The sequence below is a fragment of the Plectrocnemia conspersa genome, unplaced genomic scaffold (genome assembly GCF_051122295.1).
Source record: "Plectrocnemia conspersa isolate PC_06_02 unplaced genomic scaffold, ASM5112229v1 ptg000003l, whole genome shotgun sequence".
In the NCBI taxonomy this organism is placed as follows: domain Eukaryota; kingdom Metazoa; phylum Arthropoda; class Insecta; order Trichoptera; family Polycentropodidae; genus Plectrocnemia; species Plectrocnemia conspersa.
This window is the reverse complement of record NW_028277167.1, coordinates 24,266,024-24,285,230: the sequence shown is the minus strand read 5'-3', so window position 1 is coordinate 24,285,230 and position 19,207 is coordinate 24,266,024. Positions and strand designations below refer to the sequence as shown.

The following is a 19,207-nucleotide window of genomic DNA, read 5'->3' as shown; positions in this document are numbered from 1 at the left end:
GTTAGAATGGGGCGGACGCGCGACGGCACGCGTCCGAACCCTTACAAGCTTGCCGGAAGAGAGAGAGCCGTCACAACACCGCTATTTCTGCGCCGACCAGTTTTGGCCATAACAAATCTATATTGGCCCCCATACGGCTCCGGCCCTAGCAATTTACAATTGCGAACTATAACCAGGGGGAGGTATGGGGGCCTTGGCGCTGCTGTTGATTTAAATGCTGGCGGCGCAAAAGTAGCAAAGTCGTGACGTATGGTGTGGCGGCGCGGCCTCCAGTGACGCGCGGCGTGCTTCGCTCCAAGCCGAGTGGAACACGTGTAGACCCGGGCGGCGCGTAGGGCTCCAGGGGGCGCGAGAAGAACGGGCATGTCCGGGAGCACCTTTCGGGGCCCTGTGGTGCGTCGGTGCAGCTACACAGGGCGCGCGCGTGACGGGCCCCGAACATGCGGTTCGAGCTCGGAGTCGCGGGGGCGTAGCCCTACGGGTGCGTGACGGGTCACGCGTGGTCCACTCGAGCCTGGTCTACGGCAGCACTTCGGTGGCTTCTCGCTGGAGGCGCGTGGTGGCGCCGGATGCTTCCTGGGTCACGTGGTCGGCGGCGGCGGCGGCTGACGATGGCGGCTCATGGTCGGAGGCGCAGGCCCATCGTCTTGGTGGTCCGCCAGCTCGAGTCCGGATCCAGGGAAGCTCCGGCGGGGTGGCAGCAAGTGGGTTTGCAGCGGCTCGGCTTTTTGTACTGCAGCGGCGTCTGTGTCTGCCATTTTTCGTCTGACTCCATATGTGTGCTCAGGATCACGTCGGCGTCAACAGTTTAGGGGCTGTGATGATGGCGGGTGGCAATGAGACACAGATTGAGCCGCTGCAGTAGTATATTTATTTGACGGTTAACGGTGTTTACATGGTTAGAATGGGGCGGACGCGCGACGGCACGCGTCCGAACCCTTACAAGCTTGCCGGAAGAGAGAGAGCCGTCACAACACCGCTATTTCTGCGCCGACCAGTTTTGGCCATAACAAATCTATATTGGCCCCCATAAATTATTTGTACATGTAACTAACAAAAAATTGTGTATTCATATATTTGTATTAAAAATTAAAAAATTGTGTATTTATTATATTATATATAAAGTGACTAGAGTTGCTATATTGAAATGCAGGAAGAATGTAAAAAGATCATCTCGCAAGTTTTGGTTCATTTAAGGATGCCGCTGGAGCTAAAAAACGACAACTAGGAAATTTCCAAAATGTGATATGCTTTCCGGAACGATATTTAATATAGAAGAAACAACTCAAATCCAAAACTGTCCTGCCCAATCCGGCACGTCTCTATGTCATTTTAGGTATTATATTATTTTTGTCTACACGCTGCTGCCATACTATTATCAAAAGCAATTTTTCAATGCTGTCAACACTTTATTCCGTAACTTTGTAATATAGCGAAAATTTGAACCATTAATGTGATTTACTCTGTTAAAAATGGTTTAATACTTTACTACATAATATTTTGTAATACTCGTATGAAAATAAACTACATTTTTCTCTTATATAAATATATCAATAATAATTATTTCGACAATTTTCAATTGATATTATTGCCTCGAATCAATATATTAAATACAACTATTACAATATATGGCGTTTCGGGATATAAGTACATAGTGTACTCAAATCAATGTATTTAATTACATAACCTCAAATAAAAGTTTTGACACATTCAAAAAATTGGCTGCTACATTTGTTAATTTATAAGTCTTATTATTTTGACCATTGAGAGGTTCTCAAATTATGTATTATTTTAAATTTCAAAATAAACAAATATACTTTGTGAAATTAGGTTAAATATGACAAATAGGCAGGTGATTTCTTAGAAAGGTGGAAATACGCATGCGCCGTATGACGTATCGGCAACACGCCGTACTCGGCACGTTGTCAGGTATAAGTCAGGTATTTGATTAAATTTTTTAATGTTAGTGGACTATCGTCCAAATATTTTGAAAAATAGGGTGATTAACTTTAAATCACGTATAAACTCATAAACTGGTTTGACACAAAACCGGTTCTAAGGAACCGGTTTAATTTTATCACACGTGAATACCACTAATTAAAACAATTAACCAAATAAATTATTATTATTTATTGTAAAATTTGCCCTTAATATTTATTATTATATAATACCAATTTGAGAAATTCGTAAAAAAATTAAAAAACACCGACCTTGACTTACGAAATTCACGCAAACTGATTTATGATACAAGTAGATATAAATATTATTTAATTAATTATAATCCATAACAAATGCGTATGCACACGTAAAACTTTTTTTTGTGTTTAGAAAAAACATGTAAACATATTTGAGGTTATGGTTGTAGAGCTTATGACACCGCCATTTTGTGCGCACGGACGCTGCTCGTGCACGATTTGTACAGAGATGTATTTAGAAATAGGCGCTTGTGGGCGCTTCAGCCTTTCACATTTTATTATTGTGATCGTACAGATAAATGAGGTAGGGAGGAGAGGGGATATATATATATATATATATATATATATATATATATATATATATATATATATATATATATATATATATATATGAAATTTTCTCAAATAATATCATTTTCAATATTATTTGAGAAAATTTCACTATATATAATCGTTAGAGATAAACCATCATTACCCTACTTACCCGTCGTAAACTCGCTCATAAACTTGTCTCTTGAAACCGATCGATAACTTGGAATGTCTGGGAACAGCATGGAATTCGAGCTTTACTAGTTGTTATTTATTTATTCGTGTAGAAGACGGCGATGATAAATAAATCAAATAATTTAAACCTAATTGATTAAAGTGGACATCGAACTGTATATATAACATTTTTTAATACCTACATAAATATACTGAAATTTGTTATTACCGTATCTCAGATATATGGACCGGATTATTTTTTTATAATCTCGCTCGCAATCATAATATATTATCAGATACGAAAAATGGCATAAATGCCAAATAGTTCGGTTTCGGTCCCTCGGAACCGAGCCGTTCTCGTCAAGTGCGCCACTGAAATGCACGACAATGTTGCCACGTCGGGTCGATATCTCAACAGCGCCGCACTCATCTGTCTAATCTGACAACCGTTATATACGGAAAAGGTTGAAGGACCGGCGCATAACCCAAATCGATGCGATAGGTTCCTAGCGTACTCTCCAAGTTCTTCAAAAAGGCAGGAGCTTAAATTTTGGAATTTTGGAAGTCGGCCGCGTCGGTCGACGCGTTGCAAAACCCCATTGCGCAGGCGTCGACCCGAAACCGACGTTGCCGCATTTTATTAATTTCGATTTGAAACCGCGTCAGCGAGCGGTTGTATTCTTGTTGAGTTTGGAGCTGACGTGCGAGTTTCTGGCCGCCGTTCGACGCCATTTGGAGCAAAAGAGCGCCAAGGTCATCGAAAGGTCAAACATTCATTGCACTATTCTGTTCGAACCGCCCGCTATCTTATCGCTGCTGTGACATAACCTCGACGTTTTTAGAGGACAAAATGCATTTGCGCGTTCTTACGTCGTTGCGCTTTGAAACATGGCGCCCCGGGCGGATATCAGTATCATACTCACATTTTCTATATCTTTATACACGAAATTGTTAGATTAGTCAAATATTGATACTTTGCCCGGGGCGCAAAATTTCAATTTCTTACGTTTTAACAAAAAAATCTTGAAATATTCAATAACTCTTTTCTGCACTTTCCTCTGTTTAATAAAAAATGTTATTTTTAATAATAAAATCGACCATTATAATTTATTTTTGTATACTTTTTTTCATAACCCACCCTTCCTCTCTCATCCATAATAAAATAAAATATATTATATATTTTTTTAATAAAAATTGTACCCCCTTCCCTATACATTACTAGTGTTTGTCGCATAAAGAAATTTTAATATTTTATTGTATATTTTTAAGCCAATAATTCAATATTTTGTTTTGTAAATTATTTAATTTGTCCAAAAATTTAATATAAAAAATGGCTTATTAAATGATGATTTTATAATTATTTTTTATTAACTTTCCTAAGAATCATTATAATTCCCCCCCCCCTCCCTACTTACTTTCTGTTTCGCTAAAAAACACATCGTATTTTTATAAAGTTCTCACAAATATATTTTTTCTAATATATTTTTGCCCCCCCCTCCCACTATTTAAATTACTTTATTATATTATTTTACTACTTATGTAACTATTACACTAGTTAAATTTTAATGAATATTTTATTAAAAATTATTTTAAATTTTATTTAAAAAACACACTGTCACCCCCCCCCCCGCTTTTTGTAATATCCTATTTGTATATAATATTCATATTTTAATTTTTCAATATTAAATTAATTTATTATATTTTTTATTCCCCCCCCCCCTTATTATTCTATTCCGATCAGTTTTTAGAAGAAATATTAAGTCAAATACATACTAAGTCAAAATAATAAAAACATGCTTTTGCAATTGTGATGTGAGCGCTCGGTTAAATCGCGGAGTATGTACTTTTCTTGGAACGCTTCAGAATTATAACGAAGTAAACAAACAAGGGTCTATGCACGTTAGCACTAAAAAGCATTCGCAGTCCGTGAAAAGGCAATCTCAACGCAGGCAGTTCTAAAAATATTTTTTAAATTATTTTTTTTTATGAAAAAAAAATATAATTCTTATTCTCATACCACTAAAAACTAATCATTATTGTTTTTTAATACAATTTTTTAATCCCCCCCCCCGTTCCCAATACAATAAATTTTATATTTTATTCATATTTCATAAAATTATTATTTCATTAGTAATAAAAAATATAAAAATAATATGTTGCTTGTTGCCCCCCCCCCCTCATCCTTAATTTACAACAAACTAATCATTGTCGTCTATATAAAATATTTTCAATCATTATATTTATTTCACAACTGTTTTTTTTAAATATATATACATATATACATTAATAAGTAGTCAATGTTTTTTATGTTAATTAATTTATTACATATCATTTTTTTTCTAATTAGATAAGTTCAACATAAAAAAAAACATTGTAAACATACAAAACGACTGTTTTCTCGCAAAGGCATCTCGTTTAGTTCTATAATAAAACGCGTTGAGTTTTTGCGACGTTGCCCGCTTTGAGCGACGAGAATGTACCTAAAGTATCGGTCGGGCCGTGTGTACAGAGCGGCAACGCCGCGACATGCGCACTCGTTTCCGCGGTGAGCGTTCTCTTGGCGCTCCCCACTGAGAGATATATCTAAGCGCGTTCTCTAGCGTTCTCACTCTCGAGAGATAAGCACTCGAGAAATTTTCGACCTAAATCCGCCGCTAGCTCGGACGACGGACGATTTGATCACATTTTAGTTATCATTACACCGTTGCCAATTATTGTCCGACCTTGACAGAAAATCGATACATTATTTTTATAAAATGTTTGCCCAGGGCGTCTCAACTTATGAATATGAAATTGAGGAAATTTGCAAATTGTACGCCCTGGGCCATGACTCCGTAGGGTTTTGTATAGATTTTCCTCGTTTTTGTTCGCCCGGGGTGCTTCAATTTATACTCTCCGACCTGCCTGTTCTCACCTCCTTTATTTATATATTGTAAAGAAAGAACAAATTCCAGTTGTGGTAGTGTGAGAGGCGTTGCCGTGTGTATGACGCATGCGTTCTAAAGGCTTGTTGGTGTCCAAGCGCAGAACAGTGGATCGAATCCAACTATTATGTTAAAGAAAATAAATAGATTCACAAGGCCTAATAGATAAAGATAAAAAAAACTCATTTATGTATAAACATGTGTTTAACAGATAAGATTTTATTCCGCATTTCTCCTTAGTTTTTATTTATAGACAAAAGTTTTTGATTGATAAATATCTCTGGGAGGGGTATCGGAACCTCGTGTATTGATTTTTAGACTATAGTTCTACATAGGGACGGAGGGAGTACAATACGTACACAATTTGCTATTCTCTATCGCTATATCTAACTATAGAGATATATAGGATTAGTCAATTGAAATTTTGATACCATTAGAAGAAACTAATTAACACATTTTATTAAGCATATATATATATTCATGACTTCACAAATACTTGGTATTGTAAAGTCTGAAGACAATTTAGAATACCGGCTAGGCCAATCCAAGTACACCGCAGCGCAGTCTATAGCTACTCTAGTATATAATAGATGTGTGCCGAACTGGCAACGTCGCGTTGGCGAGCAGTAGCGGCGGCGGGAGGTCCATATAAAAGCAAACGCGTCACGAGATAACTCTTTGAATCAAAAAAATAAATTTGCTCTCCACGTCTGCGAGTTCAACGCTGTTTACTATTATCGATAATTTACGAATAATGTCCAGCCTCTGCGTAGCTGGTAACATTAATTGGCACAAAGTGGTACTAGATATTACTTTTCAATTAGCAGTTTGCAAAAATATCTCAGTTCGCGGCCTGATCAAGATTTATCCATTCTTCATCCATATAACATGTACTAGCTAGAATAACAGACCACGAACGTATAAGTAATACAACATAGTTCTACTTGGGACTCGATTTTTGTCGCTGCTAGAATTTCAAATGTTTCGTAGAAGCTAAGCATGAGGGTCAATGCACCGTTAACACAAAAAACAATTTTAAACATTAGTAATAACAACAAGCAATCGATATAAATCTAGCCAAATATAGATATTATATATTTTATATAATATTGCGTGATATAATCGCGCCTGTGCGGTAATGAACCATTGATTTTTATAAGCGACCTTGAAGGCTTTATATGAATTAATTAAATGTCTCCGACCTCACATTTTTAGATACAGGAAACGGGACATCATGAAATAATAATGAAAGTGATGCGCGCTGACTCTGGCGCAATGTTTTGATTTCGTCAAACCACCGGTTTAATAAACACGCAACCACAAATTTATATGTAGATATTTTATACTGGCATCTAGACGTGAATATATAGAATATTAACAGCGAACACAACAATATGCAATTTATTTTATTTTATAATATAATAATATTATTCAATAATCGATAGTATATTTTTAAACGTATATTGTTTGTGATTATTATGTAAGCGCGCTGGCTCTGGCGCAATGTTTTAATGGGTCATAATATTGTGGAATATTAAGGGCGAACTCAACTTGTATTTCCCACATAGAAAGTATATTTTTATATATTTATTTTTGAACATGTTAAATATGATTTTTTTAGTTATAATATTTTTTATTTATTTATATACATGTGTAGGGCATAACAGCTCTAACTAATGCATCCTGCACAGAAAAAAAAAAACAATACATGTATAGTATATATATAATATATACAAAAAGAAAAATGAGACAAATTTAAATACAATAATGACTAAAACACAACTGTGAGTATCTGGATGAGAACAAATCAATATTATTCAATGAATAATTAGATAGCTGTGCTTATTGGGGGTTATCCGATACTCATATTCTTGCATGCGGTAGTTCAAAAAATAATAATATGATTTATTAAATGAGCGCGTTGGCTCTGGCCCAATGTTTCAATTGAGTCAGACTTTAATAAAAGCACAAGTCTAAGCGCATATACACTTTTTTTTTAAATACTCGAAATTAAAAATATTCGGTTCCACGCGTGTATATCAATCTTCTGTATATCAAGCTTCTTGCAATCGACCTACATTTGGAACCTCTCCCACTGCCCATGCAATATGTTAACTATATAATTTAAAGAAACATTAAAGAGTACACGTGAATACTATTTGATCGTTTTGTTACAAATTTTGTTCTATGCCTCAATTTACACAATATTTCCTGGAACGTATCTACCGCGTAAATAGAGGGATGAGTTTATACTTATATGTGTGGTTGCGTATGAAGCGTGTAAAATATTAGGAACAAACTCAACTATGTGACATTTTTTTAATTCGTAATATTTTTTTTATAAATTATATTATCTTTAAATGCAGATTAGAAATTGATTTTTGTATATATTGACTGCCCCCCCCCCTCTCTCTCTCCCTCGAAAGTCTCGTGCCTGCTTTTTTTTCGGCACCCAACGCGCGAGTTTATAATAACTATTTTATATAGAACAGCTCTAATTTTTTTGACTTTATTATATTTGTTTATGGGTCACTCGCTAGTAATTTTGACAATTAATTTGAGCTCTGCATAGAAATATGACATCTCCTCGACCTCCACACATTTTAATTAATGAGGATTAATAACATATATAAGGTGCCAGACGTCCTCCTTAAAAAATCCAAGAAGACCTTTTTTTAGATTACCCGTAACAATTTCTTCTTCTCAAAAAAATTCGGAGATGGCCTGTGAACAAAATTTTTGAAATGCCTTTTTTTAATTCCTTTCCTCCTCAAACAAAAAATCGAAATGACTCTTTTTTAGCTTTCACGGCAATAATGACCTTTTTATTTTTAGTGTCCTTTGATATTTTCAAAATCTGGTCACGTATCATATACCATTTCGTACCATACGGTCCGTCAAAACATCAATAAGAATCGCAGCTGTCTCGTAGCAATAATAATTATTTTATAGCTACTGAGAAGAGTCGCCGAGTTTTATCGAATAATCTGACTCTCTTCGAAACCTACAAAACCAAATGATTCGTTAACAATATTAAATTGGTGGCATCTCATCAAATGATAACATACCTTAAACCATATAAAAAAAATATGCGTTCATAAGTAACAACGGATAGCCTTCTACTTCATTGTTTGTAAAATAAATTCATTGCATAGAAACAAGAAACAAATCACTGAACGAACCTTGCAGTTGTTACCGAGTAAAAATCGCTTTGAATATTTTCTTTCCGAACAATCCTCGAATTAAAATTATGGAAAAAAATGTAAATGTTATATTTTTGTATGATTTACGCAAACAGCTTCGATCATATTAGAATAACCTACTGAATTGATTTACTAATGAGTTGAAATATTGTTAAAGGATGGAATACAGGCTATTTACTATATTATTGAATAAAAAAGTATGTATTAAACGTTGAAATAATTTTAAAGCCGTTCATTCTAAAATATGCTTTTGTTAAGTTTGTTTTAAATATTTTCAACGCCAAAAAAATAATATAATTTAATAATAGTATGTTTGTACACGCTTATCTCAAGAATAGATTATCCGATTTTAATGTGACTTACTTTTATCTTTAAAGCAATTATTGGAAAAGGTTTTAAAATATATTTCACTGCGCTATGACTTTGGGGTGCTGAGTAATTAAGTAAATTAAAATACTTAGTCATCGGTATACAAATGCCGCAATGTGTACGCAGATAATGAATAACTAAAGAGTTAACAGCATAATATTGGTTTTGGACGTAAATGTAATCTAAATATTATTAAAATGCGTTTTTAATATGAAAATAAATATATATACAATATCATTCTATTTTTAATTTTATGAAATACTGCAAATACATATAATCACTACATGGTCAATATTGATATTAAAAAAATAATATTAGCTTTGAAAAGTCGTTGAAAAAAGAACATAATCTCACAGTACTAATGAAAGTCGGCCATAAACGCCGCGCGAGAATTGACACGTTGGCGTTTGAATATCGAATGCGCGCAACGGCGGAATGAGGATAAACAGTTCTCCGGCGTTGACGGCAACGGTAATTCGTCGTCGTCGAGTTGCCGCGTTCCCATTGGTCGCTTTTGCGTTGGCGCCAAAATTACGATGGGAGGGAGAGTGTGCCAGTGGTGGGGGTCGGTAGTGCGATCGAGGTCCGCGTACCCTAGGCATTCGGTGGCGGCGAGTCGCGCGGGGACCGTCGCATTCCGTCCGCACTCTCGCTCGGCTGCCCCCACCACCGCTGCGGTCCTGTACAGGTATTGATATGAAAAAACCGAAGTATTTCTCTACTTCGGGACGAAGTTCGAAGAACCGGCGTGCGCCGGTTTTCCGGTTAGACAGAAAGCGCGCGGTTCGTGCGAACCAGCGTGCGCCGCGCTTGTCAAACTTTACCGGCGCCGGCCCTGGCACACTTCACGCTCGCAACCGGTGGGTGGACGGCCACGCGCGCGCCATCTATTCGCAAAGAAACGCGACTATCTTTTGAAGTTGTTTTGAATATGAAGCATAATTTTATGTTTTCTAAACAAAACAATTTAATTGTTTAATCAAATTAATACAATATATACTCAATCTTTTAACTCAAATATTTTAGTCCAGCGGAAATTTAATTTTTATTGAAATATAAAAAAGAGCGACGCGGTCCGCTAATTGGGCTAACATTTTTAACATTGCGGCCCCTTTCCCCCGTCATATATATTCCAACATTGTTTGCGGCCTGCAAACTAATTTATCCGAGTCTTTTTGGAATTTTTGGATTAGCATTGAAGCCCGATTTTTTTTGGAAATATATTATGTGGTCCGCCACCATGTAAAAATCATATATGCGGCCCACTATTTTTTTCTGGATTATAGTTTTTATCTGGATCTTTATACAAATTAACAAGGCGGTCAGTGACCACCTATATATTTTGCGACTCACCTAATTATAGACTTCTGGATCACAATATTTATTTATTCTGGATCACAATATTTATTTATTATAGACTTCTGGATCACAATATATCAAACATTTGTTTGTGGCCTCTTGTCAGGTTGTTGGTCTTGACCTCTTTTTGGACATGCTAACAATTTTCAACCATCGCGGCAAATGTCATATAAACATATTTACGTCCTAGTAATTATTAAATAATTCCTATTATAATTAAAAATATTATAAGGTTTTTGTAAAAAAAACACTTTGTATTCCATTCCCTAGTAAGCTCACGGTGTAAATTCTACTGTTAAAATTTCGCACGGTGGCGGTTCCTAAGCAATATATATTTTTAATTCGCCACCTAACCAGACATTATTTATTGGCTATTTTGTATACTTGATGGCAGCTATTTTCTTCGGTTCGTATTCATATTTGAGCTGATTGAATGAAAGATATAAAATTGTAGTATGCGGCCCTCCGATTACATACACATTAAATATTTTGAGGCCGCACAATATTTTATGTTTGCTGGATTTTGACTATTATTTTTTGGAACAGTCAATGTATGCGGCCCTTCAATACCCGAATATTCCGTGCGGTCCACCGCAATTAAATAAAAAATATGTTTGCTACAATTTAAATAAATTAAAAAAATACGGCAAATGTCAAATACAAAAAAAATACGTTTGCGGCCCAACACCACCTCATTTTAGACAAAATGTTTTTTATTTATTATTTTTTGGAAATTTTGGGTCTTAACAATTATTATTTTGCCAATCCAATTCATTTTTTTACGCTTGCTTTTGCTTCGCTGGATCTTTTCTATATATTTTTTATATTCTTTGTATTTATATATACAACAATATTGTTTGCACCTATACAAAAATTGTGTTTGCCGCTCAGCACCACATTATTTTTGGAATTTTTTGATCAGCTAATTGTGGTCAACAATAGATTTAAAAATGTTTCATGCGGCCCAACTATAAAAATAAATGTCAGCACTTTAAGCTGTCTTATCTTTTTCTGGAATTCATATTTTTAGGGCTAGACTTCTGAAAATAACCAAAATTTCGTTTAAACGTGTTTGGCTCAATGCTCACTTCTCGGAAGGTGTAAAATCCCACCTTTGCCGTCTAGTGGGAGCGCTCGGTTATACTTCCTGGAAAATCAGAATCACAACCTGGTTACAAGACGTTAAATTCCCTTTAAATAATAAATATTTATTATTTCATAAAATTATTTTTCTTTTTTAAAAAATACCGAAAAGTTTTCGCTGCGCGGCCTTGCTTATACTAATATTATTACAATTTTAATTTAAAAAATCATATTTTTTGAGAACTGAGTCTCGGTGGAATTATTCCTTATCCATAAATAATTGAATGACCTAACCGCGAATCAACATTAAAAATATACGTATTATACATACATACATAATCAATTATCAAAAACACAAATATATTATTTGCCTTTTATTAATTAAAAGCCATTCTAAAAGTTGCACAGTTTGAGAACAGCTATGATGAAGAAATATCCGTACTCTAGGAGAATACCGGTAATATCTTGCCTCTCTTATCGATCTCCAGCCGTTCGCGTTGAAGCCATTTGAAGCGCTCTTTTGTTATCTGATCAGCACGCTTGTAGAGAAAGAAAGAGAAAGATAAAAAATTACGACAGTATATTTCCCTGATGGCGCGCGCCTGTTTTTCTACCTCAGATTTTTTATGTTTCTAGCTGGGGTGATTTGTTTTTAGCTCTCCACTTTTAGACGAGTCTCGGTCTACGCGCATGCGCGGCGAAATTGTGTACTTTCAATATTGAGTTTGCCACACCCGGTTTCGGCGCAAAAGCGCTAAACCTGCGCGCTTGTACGTTATAACGGCGCCACCTGTGTAAAAATATTAAAAAGTATTCGATTTTTAGGCCATACGATCTGTAGTTTATAGCACTAGCTTCAGTATGGAAATTTGCCGCGATTTAATCCAAAGTTTTATGACAAATTAAGGTGAACAGATTTTGAAAATATCAAAGGACACTAAAAATAAACCTAGCATTATTGGCGCGCGAGCTAAAAAATAGGTCACTAGGGAAATTTTTGTAGTTAAAAAATGTCATTTGAAAAAAAAAGTAATTTTGGAAATTTTAGTTCAAAAAAAGTACAAAAGGATGACAAATTTGTTTAGGAGACAAATAGACCAAAAGGGAATGTTTTTTTTAATTTTTGAGCACCCATATGTATTTTAATATGGTAAGGCCTTATAGATCGGTAGTGAGCTTTATTTCAAGAATTTAAATCATTTTACGTATTTTTCATCATTCATGATTTTTTTTCTAAAATTTATTCACTTTACACGAAATGTGTTTTTTTTGTACATTTGACTCATTAATAATCACTTTCTTTAGAAAGCGTAAAAGCGAATTTGGCCGCGCACAGTGAAATTGTACGATATTTGACCCGTAAATGCGGTTTTTCAAAGAGGCCACAAACTAGTGTAGCTATGCTTGACCTTTATAGCAGGGACGTCATTTGTGTGTGGGGGTGGGGGGGGAAGTGGCGGTATTTGCCCCCCTTGAATTTGTTTAGAAAGTGTTACCCATATAATGAAATAATATGAATCTTAATGAAAAAATATTAAAAAAACGACCATTGACTAGCCAACTTTTGCCCCCCCCCCCCCTTTGTATATATATTTCTACTAGCGAAAATATAATTTAACTGATATGCTACTCTAAAATATCTATGAAACGAAAATTGACAATTACGAAACGTCCATTTGCTGTTCAAACCCTAATCTGATGAACGATTTAAAACTAATTATATATTTACAACTTTTATCAGGTCAAGTCCATAATACAAACTAAACCAAATCTTCTCTCAGGATAAAATAAGCGGAAGGAGTACTGACAGACGTCGCATCTCGCATATTGCTACAGTTTGTCTGTACTCGATGTTTTAAAAATATGACAGCTATCCTTACCGATATTACTATATACTTCTGATACAAGAGTGTCGGTCAAACAATATTCAAATCGAATTTTGGTCAAAAGTAGGGCGCAAAAACAATTATCATTTCCCAGAAGTCAAAAATTCACGTCAAAAGCAATAAAATCGTGTCGGCGCCGTCGCAGTGGGAACACTTGTTACTTTTAAATGTACCGAGCGTTCCCACTGCAATAGCGGTAAAATAAGCGGAAGGAGTACTGACAGACGTCGGCGGCACCGACACGATCTTATTGCTTTTTACGTGGATTTTTGACTTCTGAGAAGGGATAATTGTTTTTTGCGCTCTCCTATTGGGCAAAATTCGGTTTAATATACTCCTAATATGAACGGTCGATAACTGAGCGATTTCACTGTGACGGCGCCGACACGATTTTATTACTTTTGACGTGAATTTTTTACTTCTGAGAAGTGATAATTGTTTTTTGTGTCCTATTGGCCAAATTCGGCTTAGATGTGCTTCATTAGATTCTCACTTATTGGAAGTCTAATGTGAACGCTAAATAACTGAGCGTTCCCACCTCAACGACGTCGACACAATTTTATTACTTTTGCCGTGGATTTTTGACTTCTGAGAAGGGATAATAGTTTTCTTGCATTCTATTGGTCAAAGTTATTAAATAAAAGTATATATAAAAAAATACTTTTTATTCATAGTACTAAACTCAATAGGTGGATTAAGTTATAGTGCCCAAATATCCTAGAACAAAAATTTCCATGATGACCTTTTTATAGCTTCCTAAGCAATTTATTCTCTTCATACAAAATTTCCGAGTTTTTTTTATTTATTTTTAGTGTCCTCTGAGATTTTAAGAATCGGTTCACCTCAGTTAAGGTCAACCCTCCAAACTTAAAAAATATAAAATATCTACTTAAGATTATTTTATTATTGATAACGGTTAAAAGTATATTTTTGACATTGAAACTTTTTCTATGAAACAAAAGTAGGATGTACTATGTACGTGTGCTCAAAATATTTTTTTGTTTGTTTCAGTTTCTGGATCCGGATTAGCGAAATATCCAAACATATGTTAAATTAAAATAAAATGCTATTAGATTTGGAGATTGATGCAGTAACGCCAGACAAAGTAGTTTTGAAAAATACCAACATGGCCGAGGTGGAAAGTGTTCAGGTTTTCAAAGATGAGAAATGTGTCGTATCTACTGAAATGGAGCTCGGTGAACGAAACGGGTTTTCACCTAGCGTCGAAAACGTGATAGCCGATATCGAAAAGATGACTGGTGATAACATCGATGATATAGACGACATCGACTCTCTTCTCAATCCTAAACCTCAAGAGGACTCGCAAGAAACTTTGGCAGAATTGAAAGCACTTCTCAGCCCTAGACCCGAAGTAGACCCGAAAGAATCTCCAATAGAATTCAACGGAGATATCGAGGGTTTGAAAAGCACCGAGGAGCCTATCGCGTTACCTAACGGAATATTGGATGCCATAGAAGAAAATAACATTGCCAATTCCGATGACGAAAAACAAAAAGACGACAAAATTGTCGACCCGATGGATATCGACGATATACTTACTGATAATTCCGTCGTAGAGAACAGTACTGAAATAGAGAAAAACCTGAATGTCGAAATCGCAAAACCATTAGAAAATGGAGATGCTGTAATAGAAAAATGCTTAGACGCTGAAGTTACTCCAGCAGAAAAAAGTGTTGAAGATAAAAATACTGCAATAGAGAAATGTTTTGAACTTGAACTGGTAGAGAAAAGCGATGACAATGAGAGTATTAAAGTTAAAGAAGAAGTGGCCGCAGATAAAAGCATGGAAGTTGAAGATGCCATACCTAATTCCGATCATTTGCTGGCAATCTTAGACGCACAAGATGATGCAAACACCACGTCTCCTTTGTGTAAAGGTGAGTTAAAGTTAATATTTTTTAATGTATATATGTCGAATTTTAAACTTATTGCGTGTACTATTTTTTTTAGATGTTATGGTAGAGATCCCTAATCCTGATCTTAATTTTTCTGACCTGGATAAATCGCAAGAAAAAGAAAAGAATATTACGCTCGATTCGGATGATAAAACTGAGCATGTAAAAGTTTTAGAAAATAAGAACAAATCTTTCATTATCGATACTCTCGACTTGCTTATGTCTGATGATGAACAGAAAGAATGTGATTCTACTTCGACGAAGACTTTGAAGAATAGCACAAGTGTTGTGGAAGATTGCAATGAAAAAAGTAATGTTAAACCTAACGAGCAAACTGAAACTAATAAAATTGTTGCTGAGATTACTAATGTAGAAGATAAAGAATCGAGATTGAATAATGTAAAAGTTGAAAAATTGAGTGACATTGAAATAAAAGAAAAAGTTACTCCTGTTACAAAGGAAAATGTAGTCACTCCAAAGAAAAATAATTTGCCGTTTATCAAATCTGAAGTCATAAACGAGACATCACCAAGTTTGAATGATGTGGAATGTGTAGAGAACGTTCCAGAGAACACTGATCCTATTATACCATTGAATTTTATGAAAACATTTAAATCAAATCTTGGAAAAATGACTAGAGGTGATTTGGAAGAGTTTTGTTTGGTAAAAATAAGCGAAGCGATTAGGAAAAGAAGTAATTTAAACGAAATAGAAGAGAAATTGAAAAGGCAAACTGGTCATATTGAGCTTTTGCGAAAGACTCTAACTGTAGTTACGAAACAAAATAGAGACTTAGAAATTGTAATGAAGAACCTTGAAAATGAACATAAGAAAAGGTTAAAAGATATTATTGAGCCAGTAAGAATAACTAGATCGGTCGGTTTTCAAGTCGGAGCTAGTAACTTAAGAGCCAAAAATGTAAGACCAAACACTGCCATTGAACCTAGTAATGTAGTGCAGAATACAAAGGCAAATACAAAAAATACTACACCTGTAACCGGATCTCGGACTCCCACTGCAAACTTAGAGAATGTTACTATTAAAAAGAAAACCTCAGCTACACCGCAATCTGTTACATCGAATAATACAAATACAGTAAAAAAATCAGAAGCTAAGCAGTCTCAAAATCAAAAGAACAACAGTTCCAATGTGAAAAATATTCCAATTGTATCCAAACAGAGACCATCGGCAGAGAAACGTCCTTTAGATAATTCGATAGATCTCACCGATGATGAACCTCCAACTAAACAGGTCGTTATGAATAATCGCAATAAGCCTTCGCCACAAATAAGAGGACCTACCAATGCTAGTAATAGATTTTTCGTAATCAATCCGCAACAGAATAATGTACCAAAATTCCCTACGATCAGACCCAGATTAGCTCCCAATAATCCACAAGGTAAAATTTGCTGACTAAACTTTATTAGATTATTTTAAATTAGACGTGTTTTAAAGTTTACTTTTTATTTTTACAGTTCAACCACCTTTGCGAGCATTGGATAGTAACGCGCTTCCCAACAACAGGGTTGGAATACCCATTAAAGGTACAAATAGCGTAGCCAGACCAATTCGACGACCAGGTGTTAAACATCCAGCACCGCTTCCACCGCCAGAAGTAGTTGAAAACAATGCAAATTGGAAAGCATTACCGCCAAAACCTGAGCTTAAAATATCTCGAGTACCTAATGGAATCGTTATATCTTGGGTGATGGAAAATGGAAAAGAGGTGCGTTGTGAAGACGTAGCCAGTTACCAAATATACGCTTACCAAGAAGTCTCTTCGCAACCCTCCACAGACTTGTGGAAAAAAATAGGCGATGTAAAAGCACTACCGTTACCTATGGCATGCACTCTTACTCAGTTCATGGCAGGCTTTAAATATTTCTTTGCCGTACGAGCAGTAGACGTGAAATCCAGAGTCGGACCATTCAGTAACCCTGCATATATACTGCTGACTGAAGAATAATATTTTATTTATTATATAGTTATGAAAGTTATAGTAATAATTAACGATAGGCATTTAAAGAATAAAGCACGTATTATTTAAAGTCATATCTTCCGATTGTAGTATAAAGTAAATTTAAGCCATTTATTAATAAATGTGGACATATAGATAATTAAAACTATAAGCTGAAAATTGATAATTTCACTGTAGGAAGAATTGTATTTAAATATGTTTTTGTAATGTATTTACCTGTAAACAATGCATCTGTTCCTTTAAATAAATTGTTTATGATACAGAATCGATCGTTTGATTATCCAAAAGTAACATAAATCCTGGTTAAAGCAAGTCTGCTTAATGCCAAGATAAAAAATATATACACAGATAGTCGTAAAAACACAACTATCAATTTATAAGTATAATAAAAATTAAATTAAGAATGTTCAATAAATCTGACTATTCTCTCTACAAGGGTGGATTAATAGAATTTATTTTTCTTGCAAATCAATTTGGTACATGAGAGAAAGAATATGTTTGCGAATATTTACAAACATTTACTTTCATATAACATATACCTTTTGCCCTTCATGAACAAAAAGTCCGAAATGTCCATTTTCTATTTCTTACAGCAATTTGTCCTTTATCCTCGAACGAAAACATCCGAAAAAGCATTTTCATTTTTAGTGTTCTTTGATATTTTCAAAAAATGGTTACCTTAATTATTTGTATAATATTGTATATATATATATAAACAGTACTTCACTTACATTTTAGTCACCTCTGCTAATCTGTATTTCGTAAATCGAGGGATTCAACCTAACGAGTTTTTTGTCCACATACTTATGTACTCTATAGTTCCTCGACGCATGAATAAAAACAGTAGGCAGTTCTTTTTGCTTCTTAAGTGTCTGAACCAAAAATCAGTAAAAATGAGATTTTACGACTTAACAATTGAACCGTATGCACAAATTTATGCGCTTCAGAAACTTTGCATTGCGTCCGTGTGCACAAATATGTGCATTTCGTCATTTCAAAATCATACATTAAATTGCGTATTTACCGTAGTGTATTTATTTAGCGCTTTAGTCAGAGATGTTATTAATATTATATTAACTAAAATAGTTCAAGAAAATCCATATCCGAAATTCCAGAGGCTCAAAACTCGGGTAAAAAAAATTGCACAATGTAACAGACAAACATATTTCTCAACTACTAACAAATACAATGAAAACGCACACTCACCTCATATAGCGATACACACGGTAGAGAAGGGGGGCATTTATATATATGTATATATTTAGGTTTATTATGGCCAAAACTTGGCGGCACTCTGGTAACACTGGCGTGATGGACATTTTTTTCTCTTAGCGACTCTGGTGGGCTGGCATGCTGGTGTATGTCTCGCGCACCGTCCACTCACTTGTATATTCATGTAACTTCTTTAATTCAATAAAAATACTACTGCAGCCGCTCAATCTGTGTCTTAATTGCCAACCATCATCAAACTAGTGACCCCGACGTGATAACGGCAATGTGCGTTTTAATCGCACCCCTTGGAGGGTCTACACTGGTTCCAAGACGTTAGAAGCTAATGATTCTAAACATAAGTTGACCAAATTTTGGAAATATTAAACATGGACATTAAAAATGAAAAGGATATCTCAGAAATTGTTATTAAAGAAGGACAACATTTTTGAAGAAGTCTGGTTCTCTTACTAAACATAAATTTATTTTTTACTTTATTGGTACGCATTCTACAGTTTGACGTTTACTGATTTTACCATTATGAATATAAAAAAATAATCATTTCAAAACTGTATTTTAAATTTGACGTTAAAACGTTAACT

The 19,207-nt window shown here is 35.0% G+C and overlaps 1 protein-coding gene across 2 annotated transcripts; it reads left to right on the top strand.

The window, feature by feature from the left end:
- The first annotated feature begins 3,304 nt into the window (after nt 1-3,304).
- wde (Fibronectin-III type domain-containing protein windei) lies at nt 3,305-17,661 on the top strand. 2 transcript variants are annotated; one of them, XM_088182388.1, is made up of 4 exons: nt 3,305-3,442; nt 14,514-15,400; nt 15,474-16,817; nt 16,894-17,661. In XM_088182388.1, exons 2-4 carry the CDS (start codon nt 14,566-14,568, stop codon nt 17,382-17,384), a joined length of 2,670 nt encoding a protein of 889 aa, XP_088038514.1. In that variant the 5' UTR covers nt 3,305-3,442; nt 14,514-14,565; the 3' UTR covers nt 17,385-17,661. The 2 variants fall into 2 exon arrangements, with proteins under 2 accessions (XP_088038514.1, XP_088038513.1); XM_088182387.1 differs by lacking the exon at nt 3,305-3,442 and adding an exon at nt 9,775-9,862.
- The last annotated feature ends 1,546 nt before the right edge of the window (nt 17,662-19,207 follow it).